Genomic DNA, 13,649 nt, shown 5'->3' on the forward strand with positions numbered 1-13,649 from the left:
ATTCATGCAAACTTGAGAAGGGCCTTCTCTGCGGTCTGGTCCTGAAAACTGTTTCCCACAGCTGTCAATCAGTGCCCCTTAGAACCCCAGAAGAAAGATATGTAGCTATATAAGCCCCTCCCACTGTTACTCCCCAGCAATCGCTATTCCGTGGCATAATGTCTCTGAACCTGGAAATACTGTAGCATGTTGGCATTCATAGACCTGTCTTCCATGAGCTTGTCTAAACTGCTCTTAAAGCCATCTGAATTAGTGGCCATCACCACATCCTATGAAAGTGAACTCCAGAAATTATGAATTTCATAAGCTTCACCCAGTTTCATTGGATGATTCAGGTTCTTGGGCTGTGAAAGAGGAAGAAAAACTGTTCTTACTCTACATTGTGCATAATTATACAAACCTCTACCATTTCTCCCCAAGTCATCTTTTTTTCAAATGTAAAAAGCCCTAAATTGTTAATCTTTCCTCATGTGAAAAGTGCGCAAAGCCCTTGTTCCCTTTTCCATAGTGTGCATGATATGGGGAGGGGGAGAGGGGGAAATGAGAACACCTTTATTTTACCAGCATGTGAACAATATTGGATAGTAGCACTAGCAACTTTTCTCCGTAACAAGTATTTTGGGAGAGTGATAGTAGTACTGAACCTTCAAACATTATGAGCTGTGGCATGTGGCCATGCCCCACAGGGCTGGTGGAGTCACATAAGGCTGTTGAGCTCTGCTGTCTTGCTCCAGTATGGCCAGATATGTCATCACTGGGCTTTGTGGAACTGATGGAGACTGAAAGGTCTCAGCTAAGCATTCCATTGTCATCACCTTTGTCTGAAATAGGATGCTTGTCTAAATTGAAATTTTTTGATGTTACCATTATGACTGTTGTTACATTCTCATTGAATGTATCCAACAAAAGCAGACAGGATTGTACAGTACTAAGTAAACGACAGAAGAAACTGCTGGGTCAAAGGATGTTTTCTCAAAGCCAAACTCAGCTCTTCCTAGGACTGCTCCCCAGAATCTTCATGTGTACATGTGCCGCTCTAACAGACAGCAATCACACGCCAAAACGCTGATCAGGTAGTGAGCATGTGCTGAAGTTGGCACTGTAGAAAATACAGAGGAGGATCCTACGTGCACCTGCCATTGCGATATGAGTTTGCCACATGTGTGGAAAATATAAATCCTGCATGAAATGGGCTCTTAGAAGAGTTTTATTTAACAATCATGATAATGCAGTTTCAAGTATTTAATATGTTAGCACAAACAAAACTTTTCAATACAGCAATGTCCAAATGCACAATTAAAAACAAATTCCATTAACTTCCTTGCATGCAAAGAAATTTGGGATGAAAATTAAGACCAGCACATAGAGAATAAAGTATTGAATTAATGGAATCAACAAGCAAACAATATTGCAATAACGAATCTCATAATGCAGGAGGGAGGCTTTTGAATTTCTCTTCCACATTTCCCCACCCCCTCCAAGTTCCAACGCACCTTGCCCTTGTCAAAGTAAAGTGCCAACCTGTTTGCTTATTGAAATTCTTCCAACTGGGGTTTGCAGGATTTCTGAAGAGCACGGTGTACGTGTGCAGGATCCTTTTGCTATAGCTCTTCTTTTATGTTACCCACAGTTTTGTTTTCATCTAGCCATGCTTACCAGCAACAGTGTGCTTATTTTTTGCTTTGATTTTCAGTATGCAATCCCTCATTCAATATCCCAGTAGGACATTTAGGAGTAGTTCTCTTGCCCTCCATAACCACTCCATCCTTGGAATTACTTGGAATTACCAAACCTAATTAGTATTGATTAGGTTTACTGATGCTAACAGTTTCCAGGAATCAGCCCCATAATCTTTTTACAGTACTAGGACACAGCCCAGAGACTCTGTGGAGTAATAATGAAGAGTGCATGCTCAGAGTGAAATTCTCATCATTAGGGAGAAGCATGCAGGAGATGTTTGTGCTTGAGCTCCAGCACTTCTCTTTAAAACAGACTAGGATTTCTGTGAATTTCCAAATGAGAAAAATAGACTACACTCTTCTATTTATAATTGTGCTATTTATTGGTCCTGTGTTTCTTTTCAGTTTCATTGAAAAATAACTAGGAAAGTCCTGCTTGCTTATTGCTTCTATGGGTCACCTGGTTACATTGTGATTGAAATGCTATAGGGCTGACTCCCAGTTGGATTTTTTTCCTGTTTTTGGTTAATCCACAGTTAACTTTGTCAATGCACTTTTCTGCCAAAACTCAAGTTTTTGCTTCGTGGTACAACACTTTGAGCCAAGATCTTCAGTTTTTTGAAGCTGAATGCAGGGCTTAAATTCTATCAAGATTGGGAGGAGAGTGGTGAGGCTCAAAGAGAGGGGCTTACTGTGCTTCTCTTGCTGTTTCTTCATTTGCAGAAGTGGAGGACTTCTAGTTTGATTTAAAGGGACTGCATGACGAAAAGAGCTCCTTTGTGCAGTGCCTGTAAGTCAAACTGAAGGTCCTACTCTTCCATGTTTGAGGAAATCATGGCTGGAGTAAGGTAAGGAGGTGGATTATCCTCTTTCCACTTGCTTTTTGTGGGTGGAAAGAGGACTGGTGAGGATTGTACCCACAGCAGGCTGGAGGAAGACAGTGGATGTAGCAGGCAGTGGCTGCAGCATACTCAGTGTGAAGGGTACCACAAATCCACCACCCTCTTGCTACCCCCACAATCTGCCGCTGATGCAATCCACATCACCCTGCCAAATGGCTAAGTGGGTCCCTGGCTGTGATATACATTCATTATGGGAGAATAATGACAGTCCTTCACTTTTATTCCCATGATGCAGAGGGGCAACAGCTGAAGCTCAGAAAGAAAAAATAACAAGGTCTCCACCTTTAAATAAATGTGAAACAATGTGCACTGGGATCTGCAGTAAAATAAGGACTAACAAGATGGATCATTTCTATAAACTAAAACAAATGTTACTGAGATCATGCTCAGGGTCATGAGTTAAAATAAAGAAAACCCTGGCATTTGAATGTCATTTGTGTCTATGGCTTACCTAAACAGAAAAAAAATTCAAGCAATTGAAAGGAACAGAAAGTTGTGGCAAGTCAGTTTCCAAAGTTAGTTATAGAGATCCTCCATGTAAGAACATAAGAACAGCCCCACTGGATCAGGCCATAGGCCCATCTAGTCCAGCTTCCTGTATCTCACAGCGGCCCACCAAATGCCCCAGGGAACACACCAGATAACAAGAGACCTCATCCTGGTGCCCTCCCTTGCATCTGGCATTCTGACATAGCCCATTTCTACTATCAGGAGGTTGCACATACACATCATGGCTTGTAACCCGTAATGGATTTTTCCTCCAGAAACTTGTCCAATCCCCTTTTAAAGGCATCCAGGTCAGTCGCCATCACATCCTGTGGCAAGGAGTTCCACAGACCAACCACACACTAAGTAAAGAAATATTTTCTTTTGTCTGTCCTAACTCTCCCAACACTCAATTTTAGTGGATGTCCCCTGGTTCTGGTGTTATGTGAGAGTGTAAAGAGCATCTCTCTATCCACTCTGTCCATCCCCTGCATAATTTTGTACGTCTCAATCATGTTCCCCCTCAGGCGCCTCTTTTCTAGGCTGAAGAGGCCCAAACGCCGTAGCCTTTCCTCATAAGGAAGGTGCGTCAGCCCAGTAATCATCTTAGTCGCTCTCTTTTACATCTTTTCCATTTCCACTATTTCTTTTTTGAGATGCGGCGACCAGAACGGGACACAATACTCCAGGTGTGGCCTTACCAGCGATTTGTACAACGGCATTATAATAGTAGCCGTTTTGTTCTCAATACCTTTCCTAATGATCCCAAGCATAGAATTGGCCTTCTTCACTGCCGCCGCACATTGGGTCGACACTTTCATCGACCTGTCCACCACCACCCCAAGATCTCTCTCCTGATCTGTCACAGACAGCTCAGAACCCATCAGCCTATATGTGAAGTTTTGATTTTTTGCCCCAATGTGCATAACTTTACACTTATTGACATTGAAGCGCATCTGCCATTTTGTTGCCCATTCTGCCAGTCTGGAGAGATCCTTCTGGAGCTCCTCACAATCACTTCTGGTCTTCACCACTCGGAAAAGTTTGGTGTCATCCGCAAACTTTGCAGCCTCACTGCTCAACCCTGCCTCCAGGTCATTTATGAAGAGGTTGTAAAGCACCGGTGCCAGGACAGATCCCTGCAGCACACCGCTTTTCACTTCTCTCCATTGTGAAAATTGCCCATTGACACCCACTCTCTGTTTCCTGGCCTTCAACCAGTTCTCAATCCATGAGAGGACCTGTCCTCTAATTCCCTGACTGTGGCGTTCTTTCATTAGCCTTTGGTGAGAGACCATGTGGAACGCCTTCTGAAAGTCCAGATATATAATGCCCACGGGTTCTCCCGCATCCACATGCATGTTGACCTTTTCAAAGAATTCTATAAGGTTTGTGAGGCAAGACTTACCCTTACAGAAGCCATGCTGATTCTCCCTCAGGAAGGCCTGTTCATCTATGTGTTTTGAGATTCTATCTTTGATGAGGCATTCCACCATCTTACCCGGTATGGATGTTAGGCTGACTGGCCTATAGTTTCCCGGGTCCCCCCTCTTTCCCTTTTTAAAGATAGGGAAGAAACTAAGAAGACAGACAAACTTTAAACTCAGAAGACAGGCAAAGTAGAATGCTGGACAGAATCAACCAATGAAAGAATTATGCAGTGGAACATAGAAAAACACTCCACCTCTATTAAAATAATGTTGGCACTGATATGATATATACTGATATATTCAATACAGAGAAATATTTTGCTTTAAAATGAATGAAAAGAGATTGCACCACAAGACTGTCGATACTACTTCTTTAAAGGCTCCTGAACTTTATTAAATGTCAAATGCCAAATGTACCATTGTAAGAGGGTTGTCCAAAGTCCCGCACTGTGATGAAGCAGTGCCACTGCAGGGATATTTGTCCCCTTGCCCTGGGGTAATCCCCAGTAGCTTCTATGGGGCTACTTGGGCTTGCACCAGCAAAATCACTGGCGCAACTCTGAGCACTCCTCCATTGGGAAATCAGGCCCAGGAAGGGGGATATGATCCGACAGTAGCCACTGTCGCCATTCCCACCCCTCTCCCAGGCCTGATAGACTTCCTGCCCTGCCCTCTCCTGCTTTGGTGCACCCCCTCCCTGCTTTCATTCCACCCTCTCCCACTGGTCTGTGGAGTGCTATCTGCTCTGGTGGGCACAGGCCTTCAACTGGTGCCGGTTGGCCAGCGTAGGCATTAGCACTGGCGGTACGATTGTCTGCCATGTCGCAACATGCCTTATGGCACATTTGTGACAATGTTCACAATCGTCTCGTGGCACAAGCTGGCACAAGGCTGGACAGGTTTGCACTGCTGGACTCTGAAGAAACAACACCTGTACTGAAGGCCGCAGATGAACATCCTAATTTAAATGGAGAAAATGAGGCAGGATGGAGTGATGCTCCATTCAACTGGAGCAAGGAAAATGTTTTTATACAATTATAAGCCTGAAAGCAAGCTCACATGTGACTGCTGACTACTCAATAACAACATCAAATGATGACGTACATGGGTGAAACAGATATCAGATACCTAATAGTACATGCAGAGCTTTCCTGTTAGGCTTCTCTGGGAATTCCTGCTGGAGCAGGAACAATACATGCAAAATGGCACTGTGTGATTTCTATGCCTGGATTTCTGCAACCTAGATCCAGGAGTACAACTACTAATTCTGACATTACATCTGAACTGCATGTCACTAGTCCTGAATAAATGGTCGGTATGCCCACCTCTGAAAGTCCCTATTGCCTGTTTTGGTCGAATCCAGGTGCTCCATCTCTCTTTGGCTCAAGGCCAACACTTTTATTCTTTTCTTAAAGTTAAATAAATTACATTTTAATGGAACTTGTCCTACAAGATTGATTTTTTAATCTAGATAGAATGCTGTGGATGAATGCAAGTTTGTCTCTCATATATCATTTGACATGGGATTTGATGGAGTTCTAAGCACATTTCAATATTGACTGATCTAGTTGTCAGTTTTGTGGTTTTTTAGAAGGCTGCTTCTCTCTTTTCTATCTTTCTCTAAAAATACCCTCCTTTTAAATATTGTTTTGCTTCCAGTTTCTTCCCTGTTCTTTGTCATTTTTTTATTCTCTATATACATCTGATTTAGCTTCCCAATGTAATTACATGCATCTTCCTAGGAAAATCGGGATTGCACTTAGAGAACCATGACCACTCCTGTCTTTTTGTGCATTGTTGTTAATACAATCATTATATAGAAAGAGACTTCTGCATGCAAACTAGCCCTACCAAGCGTGTAGAAAACAAATTCTGGGGGTGGCTGGGTGGCGCTGCATGCACTTTGGAAGCATCCAGCACTGCACACGCAGGACCTAGCAGGGGCTTCAGCAGGCAACAAAGTGAATCCAGCAATAAAGTGTCTATTTTTGAGGCATAATATCCAACTTTAAAACAAGATTAATCGCCCGTCACTCAAGCCTTATAAAATAAGACAATAAATACAGCTGCTTTGTTTTGAATATATTAAACACAGAGAAGGAATTATTCCTTTTGTGCCTAAGCATTTGAAATACAAAGGTAAAAAGCTGAAATCAACACTCAGTGTTAAAAGTTGTATTTCAGATCTAAAACATTTTACATGTGGTGAGATGAAGCTTTATTCATGCATCACAAATGAATATGCCAATGCTAAGAGAATAATGCACCCATTCCTTGTTTTTCTCATTCATTCCACTTCATTTCAACATCCATTTGCCAAAGGCTCTGATAAAGCTTCCCTTGCAAATGACCAAATAATACTGACTACCCAGGTGTGAAACAAAAAATTCTGCAATGGCTGCTAGCTTTGTAACTGCTTCCTCTGTGAACTTCCTCTATGTCTTCTCCCTATCCAAGCATTTCTCTTCACTTATTGTCTTCATTTTGCCCATTTGTGGTATATTATTAAATAAGGCAGCAATCCTAACCACACTTTTCTGAGAGTAAGCCCCACTGAACAAAATAGGACTTACTTCTGAGTAGACCTGGTTAGGATTGTGCCTAAGAATATTATGTGTGTATGTGGCAGACTGGTGAGAAAAATTCCATCTCAATCCAACTAGAGCATACACACACACATGCGCACACATTTCTAGTTGGATGAGGAACTGAAGACATGAGTTAAACACTTGAAATCCATGTGAACGTTTTACATGCCAGTGGGCACAGAGCTAGGGAGCATACAATCCTGTTATAAAGCCCATGATAGTGCTTATCAACTGTTCAGGGTGGTGGGGGCTCAGTTTCATCTTTTTGCTCCCTCCTGGTCAAAAAGCACCATTAAACCCTACAAAGCACCTTTTAAGTGGTGTTTCTCTTACATTTAGCAGGATGAATGTCCCCTGTCCCTACTTACCCCAGCACAGCATCTTTTTCCAGTGGGTATTTGCTGGCATCTTTTTGCACCTTTTCTAGACTGCAAGTCCTTTTGGGACAGAGACCCATCCTTCATTTATAGTCCATTTATTTAAAAAGTTAATCAAACAGCTGCACTATATGTTGCAATATGTTTCCTGAACTCTTTTTTGTTGTGGTTGAAAAGCAGTATATAAATATTTTAATAGCAACACCAACAGTTTACTTAAAAGTGCCCCAAACTCATAATCTGCTCTGCTGCCTACACACAACTGAGTCACAGTCCTTGTGATTAACTGTTCAGGACCAAACAAAATGTTAATCAAATTCAGAAGGCATAATAATGATATCATCCCACCATTTTTTCAGGCACTGACACCATTTTTGGAGCCAGGTTCGTGGTTTGGCAAAACTTCTTCCAATGTCCTCTTTTTTTCTGCTAAGGCTTGCATGAGGAACGGAGATGTCCAAATTTCTGGAAGAAATCCTCCTCGGCTTGTACCAGAGCTTCTTCATCAATATAGACAGCTGCCCTCCTGGAGGCTACAAAATACTGCACTTTCCTTAAATTCCATCCCAGCACATATTTTAGCCAGCCACAAACTGCAGCTGTCGATCTGCCAACACCTGCATTACAATGAACGTAGACAGTGTGCCCATTCTCCAACAGCACATGTAGGAGACAGACAGCCTGAGGCAACATCTGTACTCTGCCTAGGATTAAAAACAGCACAACTGTCAAATGCATGCAAAAAAACCACAAAAACCTTACCAGGTAAAGCCATTAGTAACCATATACTGGTATACCTGTTAAAATGTTTTGTGCTCTGAAATCATAGTTCTAGAAATACACACACACACACACACACACACACACACACACACACACAAGGGAGGGGCACTCCCTGACTCACGTAGGGGTTCTATTCCGTTGAGTTTTATGTAAGAAAGAACTGGGCTGTGCAAGAAGAGTCACCCATGCTCGCCACACTGTAAAACTCACCACTAACTTCACTCTGTAAGCAGGGATTTTTTCCAGCATGCCCCATGTTTCCTCTTTCATTTAAAGATCGCACACAGAGAAAAGGACAGGATCATTACGTTCTTTTCCTTGGAGCACAATGATTTTTCCCCTTCCTCTACAGGGGCTCTTTAAATGAACAAGGAAACATGGGGCATCTTGGGAACAATCCCAGTTTAGAGTTCAAAGAACACACTGGGAAAACTATTAGCAAAACATCTGGTCTGTGGCATGATAATCTGTAGGCAAACTGGATGGATAACATCAGTAAAAAACTTGTAAAGCTACAGAAATGTTAAAATCAACTATTCATATATCTGATGAAGTTGAAGTAGATGATAGTCCATGAAAGCTTATGTGGAAATAAATTGGAAAAAGTTCTAGAAAACTCTGTTGTTCATTTACATAATGTTACTATATTTCTGAAAGAATTTTTCTTTTCTTTTCCAGGTTATTCTATTAGAAGAGGAATATAAATATTACCTTCGGTACTCATGTCTGGTGTTGGCATCCAGACATAAGCAAGGCCTTCTTCTTTATACAGTTTCATTAGAACCTCTGGGCTCATTGGTTCTGGATAGCGATTGCATCCCCAGGAATTCTGAACCACATCCCATTCAGTCTGGAAGTTCATTATGGCTGTGACACCCAACTCATGTTTTAGCTTCACCGTCACATGCTCCACTTGACGAGGGCAACTTCCCAGCCACAGGTTTGGCAAAATTCTATCAGGAATAAACATGTTGAAAAATGAATGTGAAACACTGGAAGACTTTCTATAAAACAATAACATGAAACAAATACATAAGGACAACACGTGGTTGTGGCTTCAATAATGCTTGCATTGCTGCATGTACTGTTGCTGCAAGTCACACACTGATCCCGCAAACACCTGTTTGTTCTCTGATTTTTTTGCCTGTTTTTCCTCGTTTTTTGAGCATTTTTAGCCTAAATCCCTTTGGGATGCTGTAGCCCTTGAAAGAAATCAACAGACACCTTAGATACAGGAGCCATTGCCCTGAGTCGCTCTTCTGAGTTTGTTGGAAAAACTATTCGCAAAATCATATTCTCCATGTGTACAACGCGGATTGTTCTGGCTTTGTGACTTCAGGCTTGATGGTTCTTATACACCCTTGGAGAAGAGGTGGACACAAGGGTGGAAGAAGAAAGCAAGGAACTTCCACCCTCATGACATTCTTTCATATTCTCTGATCCTGACTGAGTATGAACTCATGAGCATCCTGACTTGAACTCATACGAGAACAAGTTGCATGTGCCAAAATAGTGTTGTGGGGTTTAATTCTACCCACAGATTATCACTGAGTCAACTCTGATCTAAAGTGTCACCTTAGTTCTTGGGGCTTGGGGCTTTTCTAATTGTTCCTTAAGAAGCTATTGGAGCAGCAGACTTCCAAATGGATTCTCTGAACAAAAATAAGTTTGTATACTCTACCAGATGGCAGGGAGTACTGAAACATGTTTTCACTAACCAAAACTCTATGGACTGCTCATCCATCACATAGATGTGGGAAAAGGGGGAAAATGTGCATGACACTCAGGGCCCAATCCTAAAGAATGCACACCGGCTCACCACTGGCGCGCACCTTCACACAATGGCACGCACATGCATGGACTGCCGGGTGGCAGAGAGATAGGTGGGGGAGGAGGTCGTGTTATGGGGCTGGGAGAGGCGGGCAGAGGGCGGGAAGGAGGCGTGCTGGGGGAGGGAGCAGGGCAGGAAGGAGGTGCGACCGGTAGAACTTTGCTCCACCGGATCCTGAGCCTCTGTGGCAGGCCACTGGCTTGATACGGAGGCCCTTGATTCTACACCTACCTTGGATTGCCACAGAATCAAGTAGCCCCACTGCAGGGCTACTTGCCTTACCAGGAGGAAGGGAACAAAAGTCCCCTTCTCACAAGGAGCCACAGGTACTGCCCAGTTAGTGTGCAGGATGCAGTGGCAGCCGTTTTTGGCCCTGCTGCACCTCTGGAAACCAGGCAGCTCAGGATTGGGCTGCCCAGGATTTCTCCTGTGAGTAATTACTGGAGCTTACGGCTCTTGGTGTGTGAGATTCACATCCCACTTGCTATGTTACAAAAGATTTGAGAGAGAGAAAGCACAAGTAACTGATGCTCTTCTTCTACTTCTATATAATACACAATCCTAAACACCAAATACACCAAATATGGACAGATACAGAGGACTATAGAAGCAAAGCATTCACACTGGACAGATGGTGGTTAATGGTACAATTGTTTGAACAACTGGTACAATAGTTGAGAATATTGGGCACCCATTGTGACCAATACATCCTTCCGATATTTCTTGAAAATTGATAGAGAAGCTTTCCAGAAAGCAGTGGTACTCCTTGCAAATAGAAAGGTAAGCAGCCCTAGGCAGAAGCCATTCATGTCTGGATACCCATCAGAACAATCTGACAAAGATAGGTGTGAGCACTGACCAGACATTTCCAGACAAGAGCTTCTGAACTAATTCCTCTATACTAATTCCATCACCAGGCTAGAGTGGTTTTATACCTCTTTTATCCATGTCCTCCGACTAGGGAATAATTTGACCTAAAATCAGCAGAGAGGAGGACATCTTCTCAAGCATAACAAGGAACAGAGTAGATCCCAGAAGTCTACAACAATGAGAAAATGGAGCCAATGTAAGCAGAGTAAACACTGAACTCTTTGGAGTCACTTTTACAGTTAGTCTTTTTATCTGTCACCACACTTTTAATTATTTTAATGATGCCAGAGCATAGAAGGCTTGGATGATTCCCTTCCTAACTTTGCACATTCTTAATTAAATTTGACAATTCACTCTGGATACAGCTGAAACTACAAATTTCTTTCATTTAATCAATACACATGCGAATCATCTTCCCACTTGCAAAGATGTTGTGAGCCTGGAGTTGTAAAAGTTCATTGCTGTTCTGACACTATTTTGCACTGTACATTGCCACTTTGAAGCACTAAAAAATTACCAGGCTCATAAAACTCCTTCTAGCCCCATGAGCAGCCCATCTCGGTCCAAAAGCCTTGTAAATGCAGCCCTGTGTAAGCAGACTTCAAGTGATGCATTAACTTGCTTATCTATAATGATACACTCTACAGCCATTACCTATAGTTAAATACTATAGCTAAATACATGCCAAACTTGGAAGTTGCTAAACTTACTTTGCGGAAGAAATTGGCAATAAAGTCACTCACTAGGCATTAAAGTTGTTTATACTGCTGATTTTGTTTAGATGAGAGCAAATCCATTCCTTTTTAAAACACAGCCATGAATTCTTCCTTTAGTGTCTACTTATACTGCACTAGATTTTCAAGACTTGATGTTCACTCTACTTGGCCAATTCAATCTCCCTTACCCTTAGGGCCACATCACACTTGACATGGCAGACATTGTTTCAGATTGTGGGGATGTGGTGAACACTGTCTGATCCTGTGCAAAGTTAGGCATGACTAATCCATTTGATTTCAATAGACTTAGGCAAACTGAACACTGCACAGGATGGGCTGTTAACATTTGAAGAGCAGGTACACATCTGTTAACGCGCAGTGGACATGCACTAGGGAGCTCTGGCCAATTCTGAATTCTTGGCAGATGTCCACATGCTTTTATAGATTAACATTTCCCCTTCAAAGTTTATGGTGCTCAGGGGGTTATTTTCAAGAGATCTGACTGGGCTTTTGCCAGTGAAATGTTTGGGCCAGCACATCTGTCTAAATACAAAATCTAAAGAGAAGCAAAGTCAGCTCCAAAGGACTGCCCAGGAAGATATGTGCAGAGAGAGAAGCAAGGAATCAGGTAAAAGCTTGCAAGGCTAGGAGTGAGGCAGGGTCAAAGCAAGGCATAGGGCCTGTAAACCTCAGGCAGTTGTACAAGACCTATTATTGAGAAAGGAAAATTTTATATATACAGTAATACCTCTTTTCACCCTCTGGATGCGTTCTTGGAAAACAGAGTGCTGTTTGAAGCAACACTGTAGGAGGTAATTATAACAGTTTTAAAAGATGTTTTCACAGTACTGTACTCATCAGTGTCTTAGGTTGAACCTATGTAATTATGGGAACAACCCAAACCTGGTCTTCGGCTGCCGCAAGCCACTTGTGCTGGCCCAGGAGAGATGCAAATTTGCTGTAAGGCATGTTTGCGCCTGCTTGCGAACTGGGAAAGCCGGCATGAGGACACATGCTGGCCTCTCCTCTCCTTATCCAGAACAGTGAAAGGTGAGTTTGCGCCAGCCAAAGGCGGGTGGTGCGGAGGCTGGGGGTTGGGGAGGGTGGCAAGAGGGTGCCAGCTAAATCACTGGTGCAGATCCAGCTAAATCTGTGCCAGCTAAATCACTGGTGCAGATCCAAGTAGCCTATTAGAGTGACTGCCACACAATACAGGTTAAGGGGAAATAAATTCCCTTACTACAAGTTGTGTGGCAGCCACCTCCTAACTAGTCAGCCTGCCTGTTCCAGCACAGGATAGAACTAGGTTGTATGTATACTATATAACTGGCCACCACTACCATCATTCCTCCTACATAGCAGCAGTGCAAGCTACAGAAAGGAGAATGACCCAGGTTGTGACTCATCCCCATGAATTGCAGAAGGATTCATCCTTCTTGAAGAAAGCAGCTGGGATAGATTGCCTTGCCGATTGTTTCTGTCCTGAAACATGTCCTGATAGCAAATGATTGGCTCCATGCTAGCCTGAATACACCACTCTCATTGGAGCAAAATATTCCAGGTAGAAAATTCTAGCCAGAATATGCAGCTCCAATTGGCTGAATGCACAGATTAGACTTTTCTGCACCAAACCTTTGAGCAGTTCTATGAACATTAACCTTTTTTAAAGTGTTACTAAAAAAATTACACCCAGGACAGAGTGCCATAAAAAACAGGGTTATAGAAAGCAGCGTTATAGTAGGTATTGCAGTATAAAGAAGGATAGCAAACAGTCAGAGAGGAGCAACACAATCAGATTGTAAGATTACATGGACCTCAGGAGGCCTACTGTTTCCAAGAAGAGATACAATGGCTCACAGATTGACCTGCTGCTTAGTTTGGTATTCCATTAGAAATTCTGTTTGATTGTGCCCTGTTCAAAATCTACAGTACTTGAATACAGGCTTTTTAATATGTCGGCTTTTGGCTGTGTGTATTCTGCTTCACA

The 13,649-nt window shown here is 42.6% G+C and overlaps 1 protein-coding gene across 2 annotated transcripts in view; it reads right to left on the bottom strand.

Annotated features, from left to right (window-relative positions):
- Positions 1-1,189: 1,189 nt before the first annotated feature.
- Positions 1,190-13,649, bottom strand: part of EPM2A (EPM2A glucan phosphatase, laforin) — a 35,736-nt gene continuing 23,276 nt past the window's right edge. For both annotated transcript variants that reach the window (XM_066615387.1, XM_066615396.1), the window contains 2 exons: positions 8,957-9,198; positions 1,190-8,166 (listed from right to left, as the gene is read on the bottom strand). In XM_066615387.1, the coding sequence (XP_066471484.1) occupies positions 7,892-8,166; positions 8,957-9,198 (517 nt within the window). In that variant the 3' untranslated portion in view covers positions 1,190-7,891. The remainder of the gene's footprint in view (positions 8,167-8,956; positions 9,199-13,649) is intronic.

Source organism: Tiliqua scincoides, chromosome 1 (genome assembly GCF_035046505.1).
Source record: "Tiliqua scincoides isolate rTilSci1 chromosome 1, rTilSci1.hap2, whole genome shotgun sequence".
NCBI classification, from domain to species: domain Eukaryota; kingdom Metazoa; phylum Chordata; class Lepidosauria; order Squamata; family Scincidae; genus Tiliqua; species Tiliqua scincoides.